We start from the raw sequence: 10,693 nt of genomic DNA on the forward strand, positions 1-10,693 counted from the left end.
GAACCACATTCCGAATTGAATATGACTGCTGCAACATTTGGATTATATTTAGAGGCAGTAATTGTAAGCGGTGCCTCTTTAAGAAGCTGATATCTGAGTAATTACAGTGGAGATGCTGGGTAGATACGGTAAAAGCGCCCTTTGCCTTACAGTGTGCTGCAATCGGATGAGACTGATACCCAGTCACTGAAGGGAGAGGGAGGGTTAAGGGGAAAAAGGAACGCTTTGATTTCCCACCCCCGAGATCAGCTCCAGCCTGTGCCCTGGCTCCATCCAGCAGCGTCTCCTGACTGGAAGCAGCGACAGGGGTCAGAGAGGGAGAGATGGACCCGGGCAGTTACGAAGCCAGCAACGAGAGTGTGTCCCGGGTGAACCTGAGCTCTGTCGGGGTGGCTGGCGGACCGGAGGTGGTGATCGTGCCAGTCGCTTTCAGTTTAATCTTCGTCCTGGGCATGGTGGGCAACAGCCTGGTGATCGTGGTGCTGGGGAGGACCAAATCGCGGAGGTCTCGGAGCACCACCAACACGTTCATCCTGAACCTCAGCGTGGCTGACCTGTCCTTCCTGCTGTGCTGTGTGCCTTTCCAAGCCACCATCTACTCCCTGCCCGAGTGGGTCTTCGGCGCTTTCCTCTGTAAGTCGGTGCACTACTCCTTCACGGTCTCCATGCTGGTCAGTATCTTCACGCTGGTCACTATGTCGGTGGACCGCTACATCGCGGTGGTGCACTCCAAGCGACCCCCGGCCATCCGCAACAAGAGGAACGCCTCTGTGGCAGTGGCAGGGATCTGGTTGCTGTCCTTACTCAGCGCCGTCCCGGTCGCTCAGCACCAGAGCCTGGTCACTGGCTACCACCGCGCCCCTAACTGCTCCTTCTGCTGGGAAGTTTGGCACGATCGCACCCTCAGGCAGCTCTACAAGGTCACCATCGTGGTCATCGGTTACTTACTGCCCTTGCTGCTGATCTGCTGCTGCTACGCCAAGGTAATTTGAGAGGAGGTCAATAAATGATAGCAGCCTGCAGTGATTGTTATGGTTTGAAGTCCAAAGGCATCTGCTTCCCGTGTCCCTTGTCCCTGAAGAGCGACTGGAAAACTGAATTCGGGGATCGAGGGAACTAGAAAGGGAAGGCTAGCAACAGATTACAGGGGGCAGCAGGTTTAATTTTACACTCAGTGCAAACGATGAGTGTATTAATTGCTCTCTCTCCGTAAGACTACTTCAGCAAAATGCAACAGGTGAGTTTCCCGTGAGCTCTTGACAAGATTCCAAAGTGTAGGAATTATAAAATGTGGGCACGGCTTGCATTGCATTTTTTCTTTCAAGGTTACATTTTAATCTTGACAGTCGGCGGGAGTGTGGCTTCGACCTGCTTGTTAGAAAGGTTTCCATACCCAGGCAGGAACTGCTGAGGATCTCATGACAGATATTCCTGGAACTATATCATTTATCTAAAATTCAGCAAAATAAGGCATTTAGCTCAGTCTACAACTGTGCCTCAGTGTCATACAACTGTCCTGCTAGATTTCACCAGCTGTCATTAAACTAGAGGGCATAGGTTTAAGGTGAAAGAGGAAAGATATAAAAGGAACCTAAGGGGCAACTTTTTCTTGCAGAGGGTGGTGTTTGCATGGAATGAGCTGCCAGAGGAAGTGGTGGAGATGGGTACAATAACAACATAGACATCTGGATGGGTATATCAACAGGAAGTGTTTAGAGGGATATGGGCTAAATGCTGGCAAATGCGACTAGATTTATGTAGGATATCTGGTCAGCTGGATGAGTTGGACCAAAGGGTCTGTTTCCATGCTGTACAGCTGTATGACTCTACGATTCTGTGTGTAGCTGGAAAGATCCAACAAACTTCTCCTTCCTTCACACCACTGCAATCTAATGATCTTTTGCCTCTCCTCTAGGTTCTGTTTCACCTCCACAAGAAAGTGAAGAACATGTCAAAGAAATCAAAACGATCCAAGAAGGTAGGAATGCCGCACAGGTCCACTTTCTGAAACCCTTCCATCCTGAACAGTTTCCTCACTAACCCCTCTTTTGAAAATTCCACAGATATTTGCCTGTAGTTTGGAGTTTTCCACATATTCTGCTAGAAGCTGCAGCAAGACTTACAGTCAAAACTCAGGGTGGCTACGCAGAAATAAATGACCAATAGGTAAAAATCCTACAACTTTCTGCTAACAGCACCACCTTCGCAATATGGAATGTAATGTTTCAAAAAGGTGGTTTACCTTCACCTCCTCAAGGACAAAAATGGAGAAGGAATGTTGTTTTGCCAGTAGTACCCATATCCTGTGAATTAATGAACAAAGGAACATGTTTTATGTTCATTGATTCATAAGTGATAATGTATCCCAAGAGCTATCAATCAATCCATAATTAAAGGCTTTTTAATTCATTAATGGGATGTGGGAGCCACTGCCTGGACCAGCATTTACTGGCCGTCTCTCATTGCCCTTGAGAAGGTGGCAGTGAGCTGATTTCTTGAGCTGCTGCAGTCCATGTGCGAAAGGTAATCCACAAAGCTGTTAGGGAGGGAGTTCCAGAATTTTGATGCTGTCACACTGAAGGAACGCTGATATATTTCCGAGTTAGGACGGTGAGCGACTTGGAGGGGAATTTGCAGGTGGTAGCATCTCCTGCCTTTGTCCTTTTAGATGGTCGTGGTTGTGAGTTGATTATGAGCTGCTGCCTTAAGGAGCCTTGGTGAGTTCATGTAGTGTATCATGTAGATGGTACACATTGCTGCTACTGAGTGTCAGTGGTGAAGGAAATGCATGTTTGTGGATGTTGTGTTAATCAAAAGAGCTGCTTTGTCCTGGATGGTGTCAAACGTCTTGAGTGTGACTGGAGCTGCACTCATCCTGACAAGTGGGGAGTATTAGTATCCACATCATTAGCTCCATTTAAACAATTCTCATTTAAATGTTACAAAGTATCACATTTTTCTCTTTTATTTCCCTGCAAACACTTTTCCACCTGATATATAAGGCCTTTTGTCAAAGTAAGAAAGGATAGAACTCAAGTATACAATGTATTAATGGTTGAGCAATAAATGCTGGCTTACCCAGTGATGCCTACATATAATAAATGAATAAAAAAGAGTGAAGATAAAGCTACTCAAAGAAATAAATTATATTACAATGGAATGAACATGAAAGAAGGAGTAGAAATAGTGATTGCATTCTGTTGGCAACGGCTGAGCAGTGTTTGCTCAGTTATAGCAATTAAAATACACACCTTAAGGTTGCGCTCTTATATAGGTAAGCACACATCCCCACATTGTAGACTTATTGCAATTAAGTACAATTACATGTTAAGCTTGCAAAATGTGTGTGGAATTGACAAATTAATTTCATTTACATTGAAAATCTCAAATCCATTTCTGTAATGTGCATCTAAATGCCACTTACAATTTTTTTAAGTTACTTCCAAGTTACTATGGTCACACAGTGGTTCAATGGTTAGCACTGCTGCATCACAGCACCTGAGTTCAATTCCACCCTCAGAAGACTGTCTGTGTGGAGTTTGTACATTCTCCCCATGTCGGCGAGAGTTTCCTCTGGGTGCTTTGGTTTCCTCCCACAGCCCAAGGGTGTGCAGGTGAGGTAGATTGGCCATGCTAAATTGCCAATAGTGTCCAAGGATGTGCAGATTATGTGGATTAACCATGGGAAATGCAGAGTTACAGGGATAGGATAGGAGGGTGGGTCTGGGTCAATGTGGACTCGATGGGCCAAATGGCCTGTTTCCGCACTTTAGGGATTCTATGATTCTCTGATTTCTGAAATTTAAATAATGAGAATCAGTTCACACCCAGAATTGCTAACCACAGGGAAGAGTTTCTATAGATTGGTGTTACTGAAATGTTATTTGTTTGTGAATTGATCTGGCAGAGTTTCCTTTCAAGCAATTTCAGCAAATTTTTGTTTGCTGTAATGAAATTAAATAGTAATAGAAATTAAATTGTACGACATTTGTGAACCCAGCAAAATACATTTGATAGTTGATTAGATCGTGTCAATGATGAATAATGATTTGACACCAGATTTGTAACGGAATTTCACAGAAGATGGTTTATAGAATCGTATGTCGCAATTGTGATAAACTCCTATTTAAATATAAATATAATGATTCATTTGAGATGTCAGTAGTAGTGTGCATGCTATAACATTAAGCTTATGCAATTAACATATATCATGTTTCTTTTCTTAAACTTTATTTCATAAGGGCAATCTTACACATCTAAACAGGAAAGCAGTCATGTATTCACCTTCACATAGTCATTAAAAACGTAAGAACATAAAATATTCTGCTATTCAGTATAGTCATGACTGATCTTTGGTCTTACCCTCACTTTCTTATGTGGTACCCAAGTCCCTTTATATCTCTGACAGACAAAATGTCTATCTCAACCTTAAATACTTTCAATGATAGCGTATCCACAACACATTGAAGTGGAGAATTCCAATGATTCATAATCCTTTGAAGAAATTTCTCCTCATTTTCGTCCTAAATGAATGTCCTCTTATCCTGAGGCTGTATTCCTGTTTCCTGTATTCCCTAATCGGGGAAGCAACCTCTGTGTGTTTACCCTGTTATTTGCCTTCAGGATCTTGTATGCTTCAATGAGAGTATAGACACAGTCTGTCAACAAAGGCTAACATTTTCATTATAGGAGCAAATTTGGTGAACCTTCACTGTGTCAATTGCAATCCTTAAATATGCAGAGCAAAATTGTACATAGTACATAAAGTGTAATTTCTCCAAAAACTGGTACAATTGCAGTAAGCCTTACTTATTCTTTCATGCCAATTTCCATGCAACAAGGCCAACATTCCATTTGCCTTCCTATTTGATTGCTGCCCCTATGTGCTAGCTTTCTGTGTTCTTGTAAGCGTATACCGAAGAGTACATCCAAATTTGTCTAAACATTTATAAGTTTCAAACTTTTCTCAAAAAGATACAGGGAAGGACTGGACCATGCAACTGTTTGGATAGGTCTTTCATTGGACTTGCACAGTCGGAATGGACCGAATGTCCTCCTCCTGTGTTGTATCATTCCTTATTTTATCAAATCAAGATAGCCCTAATAAAATTACATGTCATATGGACTGTACTGTGAATCGTCCCAGCGGAATTATTGCTTTGAAACCAAGTTTTGAAGATAGTTTAATCTAGGTGTAATGATTGTTTACATGCTCCCCCACATTCTTGGGAATGGCTGGTAAACCCTGGACTCAATTACATGTCAACTATGCAGGTCCTTTCATGTTCTCAGTCATTGTGGGCACCCACTCAAAATAGCTGAACAGGCAGAGAGTTGATTCGTCAAACATGAGGACAACAATAGAAAAATGGCGCTCATCCTTTGCAATGCATGGACTCCGGAAATGTTGGTTAAAGATAACAGACCATCACTTACCAGCAGGGATTTTGAGCATTTCCTAAAGTTGAATAGTATTCAACGTAAGGACAGCTCCACACCATCCATCACCTAATGGCCTGGCAGAAAGAGCAGTCCAAACTTTGAAGGCAGGCTTGAAGAAGCAGCCCACAGCGTCACTAGATACCAAACTGTCCTGGTCCCTATTTGATTATAAGATCACCCTTCATGCAACTACAGGGATAGCTTCAAAAGAGATGCTAATGGGGCGAAGACTCCACACCAGGTTAAATCTGATCTTCCTGGATCTTTTGGGTTGGGAGGGGTGTGGGTGGTGGAGGGGGGTAGGTGAAACGGCATCAGGAATGCCACTGCCAGACACAAGAATCTGCTAAGTGAGAGAGAAGTGATGTATAAAGTTCAGGTAGGTGCACTGGTCCTGAGCAAGCAGATGGATCATATGAAAGCTGCAAACTCACAAACGGTGCAGGAGCAAAACATGCCCAGCTGCTCAATAGCCTTTCCGACTCTTCCGGTACCCATGGATTCTCCCTCTCTGTCAAGTGTTGAAGATACCTAGGAATCTGAAATGAACATGGTGGATGTCTCCACTTCTAATCTTTGCTACCTGAAGAGGAGAATGAATTTCTTCCGAAATTCTCCGGATACAAGAGGCAAGCTATGGTGGGTTACACGCCAACTATACCAGAGACACAGTTGGAGGAACCTGACCCGATGCTGAAACACCCCAGGAGGAGCTACAAAATAAAGAACCAGCCGATGTCCTTGGACTCAGGGGGAGGGATGTAGTGATTGTAATGAGGTCAGCCAGGTGGCCCGCATAAAATATGAGTTCCCTGACTTGGGCTGTTAATCTGCTCCAATCAGGGAGTCTTGGCTGATAGATAAAAACAGGAGTGTCAGACATCCTGTTCACTCTGAGAGCTGGCTCCGAGGGAGACTTTTCACGTGTAAATAAAGGGTGACTTGATGACAGCACCTGGAGTTATTTCACTAGATACAGAACCTGATAGCATTTATAAACTCAGTCTGTTGGTATTACACTAACAAGTATAATGAATCTCTGCATAAATTTATTAGTTTGTGCAAATGTAGAATTGATGTCAGGAAATTCTACTTCACACCTAACTCTTCTATTTTCTGATCAATGCTGACTGATATTCTGTTTCCAATAGAAAACTGCACCTTTAAATGACAAGCATGTATGAGGTGCTAATGTCATAGATGCCATTTATCATCATTATCATCTCATTTACTGTATGCGCTAACCTTGCCAAAATAAAGCAGGTGTCAGTTATCCAGCATTGCAGAGTGCTATCTAAAATGTGGAGTGGATTTTGTTATGCCTCACTGGGGTAGTACACTGGAAATCCAGCCCAACTATTGGTGGAATCATCACAAAAGTTAAAGATTTTATAGAAGTGCGTGAAATTCCCCAATTTACCTGTCTTTTCAACCCAGGCTGACAGAAAGCATGGATCAGGTTTCTGTATTTAACAATGCCTACTATTTGTTACGAATAAATCGATTCCAGCTACAGGTAAATAATTATGAACCATTGACATATAAATCTACTGGTTGAAACTCTAACTGCCTTATCAAATTCTCCTACACACATACATAGACAGGAGAAATAAAAAACAAAAACATGTGTGTCCGGGGCAGAGGAAAGATTGGAAAAGCTGTTTAATGGTCTTTGTCCAGAGTTTGCAGTAAAAATTCCCTTGGCTTGCCAGGTCCTGCTGCTCCATAATCTACCTTCTCCAGGTACTTGTTTGCAGGAGACACAAGTTGACTGGTTCACACTGACAAAGTCCCATTTATTGGTGAAAAGCCATAACTTACAGCAACTGATGAAGGAAAATAAACTGGCTTTCTTCAGGAACAAAGACAAAGCTGCTGGAAAAGCTCAGCAGGTCTGGCAGCATCTGTGAAGGAGAAAACAGAGTTAACGTTTCGGGTCCGATGACCCTTCCTCAGAACTGATGGTGGCTGGGAAAATGTCAGTTTATATGCAGAAAATAGGGAGGTGGGTGGGGTAGGGAGTAAACAATAGGGTAGAGCCCAGAGAGAGAGAAAGACAGTGGACAGACAAAGGAGTTGCTAACGATCAGGCTGGGAGGGTGGATAGTCGTTAATGGGGACTGTTCGTGACTAACAACAGGGGGTGTGTAATGGCAGGCTATGTGGTAACAAGGCCTGGTGTGTGGGGTGAGGGGCTGGGACGTGGGAGAGTTTAGGCCCTAAAACTATTGAACTCAATATTGAGTCCGGAGGGCTGTAGGGTCCCCAAGCGGAAAATGAGGTGTTCTTCCTCCAGCTTGCATTGGGCTTCACTGGAACACTGCAGCAAGCCAGAGACAGAGATGTTGGCCAGGGAGCAGGGTGGTGCATTGAAGTGGCAGGCAACAGATAGTTCAGGGTCTTTTTTGCGAGCAGAACGTAGATGTTCTTCGGCTTGAGTTTTCTTTTACTACAGATAAAAAGACAGCTCATCTTCTTTACAAATGGCTTCTGTCCAAAGATTCATACCAACAAACTGTTCTGAGGAAGGGTCACTGGACCCAAAACATTAATTCTGTTTTTTCCTTCACAGATGCTGCCAGACCTGCTGAGCTTTTCCAGCAACTTTGTTTTTGTTCCTGATTTCCAGCATCCACAGGTCTTTCGGTTTGTAAGTTGTTCTGTTGCTTCTGAGCCAATCACATAGTTGTTGACAGGCAGAATGCCTTTTTCATTGACATTTGGTCACCCATCCATAGACCGATCAGCTACTTGTTAAAAGCAAAATAATGCAGATGCTGGAAATCTAAATCAAGCACAGAAAATACTGGAGAAACTCAGGAGATCTGGCAGCATTTGTGGAGAGAGAAACAGAGATAACATTTGAGTCCAGTATTACCCCTCATTAAACCAGGCACTTGTCGGTCAGATCTCCATTTGTACACACTGCACTGCTTCAGTTCATCTGTAGTAGCTGTATGCACTGGTTGAACAAACAGTATTGTAAACAATCCTTACAATAAGTGCTGGTAACTTGCTTTTAAAAGGTGCAGTAATCCTTGCCACAATCCTTTGCTTTCAAACCAGTCCATTTCCCATTTCAGTCCACAATCAAAAGTACAGAAAAGTAAAAAGATACGCTCTTTACGATTTAAGGAATACAGTTAGTATGAAGTATGTTTGTTTGTTTATTCACTGGCGTCAGCTTCTCCCCAGAAGCTAGACTGTCATGGATCTCCACTTCTGTCTGTCTGTGCATTAAATCAACTGCATCCTGTCCATCAAATCTGCCATTCATTTTCTCTGCTGCTTCTCCCTCCAAACATAAACGTTACATACATTTTATTTTAATTATACCTCGAACAAATAATGAGCTAACAAACAATTATATCAAATTGATGAACGCATAGGAGGTAAGTTAGTCAAAAGTCAAGAAGTTACTATTTCGTTGTGTTAATGGAATTCTGTTTGGCTAAATGTTGCTGTAAAATATTTGTGCACCAAAGTGCTCGCAGTGGGATACTCTAAATGTTTCTGCCACAGGTAGTGTTCACTAGAACAGTTATCTCTCTGTGTTTCTATCAGTCAGTAACTACAAGGCTTTAGAAGGCTTTAACTGAACTTGAACAATATACACAGCTATGGGTTCTAACTGTGCGTATTTCCCAGAACAGAATCAGATTTGAAAACATAAGAATGCAGCCACTAGAATGCCCATCCCAATTCTGATTTCTAACCATCAAAACCAACCTAAGCAGCAGGATCTTTGTAAATGGGTGCTGAGTAAAATAATACCAGTACAGTATAAGGTGCCATGCATTTAGATTACAAAATGCTTTGTTCATTTTGCATATTCATGCTCACAAAATCTTTTTGTGAACTGGTCAGAGCCTCATCAGAAGTATAACAATTCAAATTGATGTGCTGAAGCAGCTAGCGATTAGCTTAGATACAGCTTGTGGAGCCTGGAAGCTGTTTTATACCAGAGTCAAGTGGAACCCACTGTGTAATGAGTCTGGTGACAGGACCATGACAATTTGGACTGATGCCCTGATTAGGGTAGATCAAGAGAGCAAAAGAAGGTGGTCATGGACCCAGAGGTAGCTCAGTTGTTGGACCTGGTATGGTTAGGGACAATAAGATTAGGGGTCAAATATGGCATCAGGATTGACAAAAAATCTGACTTGATAGATAATGTTTTATATTTGTAATTTAGTTGCCATGGTTATCAGTCACTGAAAATAATCATGAGGCTGCTAGTGTAATTCTAATAAAAGAACGTATGTTTATTACATGAAAAAAAAGTAAGCTATAAGACAAGCAATAAGAAAAATTCAACACTTTTCCCAGCAATCTTTTAATTCATTTATGGGCCTTGCTGGATTGGTCAGCATTTATCGCCTTTCCCCAATTGCCCTTGAAGGTGATGGTGAGCTACCTTCTTGAACAGCTCAAGTCTGTGGGGTTTTGGGATACCAACCCTGCTGTTAGAAAAGGAGTACAGATTTTGGCCCAGTGACACTGAAGGAAAAGCTTTATATTTCCAAGTCAGTATAGTGAGTGGATAAGAGAGGAAGTTGCAGGTTGTTGTATTCCAGTGTATCTGCTTCTAGATAGTAGTGGTCATATGTTTGACAGGTGCAGACTACGGACTTTGGAGAATTTCACCAGTGCATCTTGTAAACGGTACATTCAGCTGATAATGAGCAGCAGTGGCAGAGAGAGTGAATTTTTGAAGGTGTGGTGCAAATTAAATGGACAGCTTTGTCCTGGATGGTGTCAAGCTGTTGTTGGAGTAGAAATCATCCAGGCAGATAGGGACCATTCCATCACACTCCTAAATTGTGCCTTGAAGATGGTGGACAGGTTATGGGGAGTCAGGAGGTGAGTCATTTGCCACAGTATTCCTGGTCTCTGTCCCACTCTTGTAGTCACTGTATTTATATAGTAATCCAGTTCTGGTCAATAGTAAGCACCAGGATATTGATAAGAGGGGGATTCAGTGATGGTAAAGTATTTGAATGTCAAGGGCTGATAGTTAGGTTCTCTCCTGTTTTGGAGTTGGTCATTGCCTGACCCTTGTGAGGCATGAATGTTACATGCCATATGTTAGCCCGAACCTGAGTATCTTCCAGGTCTTAGAGATAGTAGGAACTGCAGATGCTGGAGAATCTGAGATAACATGGTGTAGAGCTGGATGAACACAGCAGGCCAAGCAGCATCAGAGGAGCAGGAAGGCTGACGTTTTGGCCCTAGACCCTTCTTCAGAAAA

At 42.6% G+C, this 10,693-nt stretch overlaps 1 protein-coding gene across 1 annotated transcript in view; it reads left to right on the forward strand.

Annotated features, from left to right (window-relative positions):
- The first annotated feature begins 323 nt into the window (after nt 1-323).
- galr1b (galanin receptor 1b) overlaps nt 324-10,693 on the forward strand; it is a 31,665-nt gene continuing 21,295 nt past the window's right edge. The window contains exons 1-2 of the mRNA XM_020537196.2: nt 324-983; nt 1,916-1,978. Coding sequence (XP_020392785.1) covers nt 324-983; nt 1,916-1,978 — 723 coding nt within the window. The remainder of the gene's footprint in view (nt 984-1,915; nt 1,979-10,693) is intronic.

This window comes from Rhincodon typus, chromosome 15, assembly GCF_021869965.1.
Source record: "Rhincodon typus isolate 14 chromosome 15, sRhiTyp1.1, whole genome shotgun sequence".
Classification (NCBI taxonomy): Eukaryota; Metazoa; Chordata; class Chondrichthyes; order Orectolobiformes; family Rhincodontidae; genus Rhincodon; species Rhincodon typus.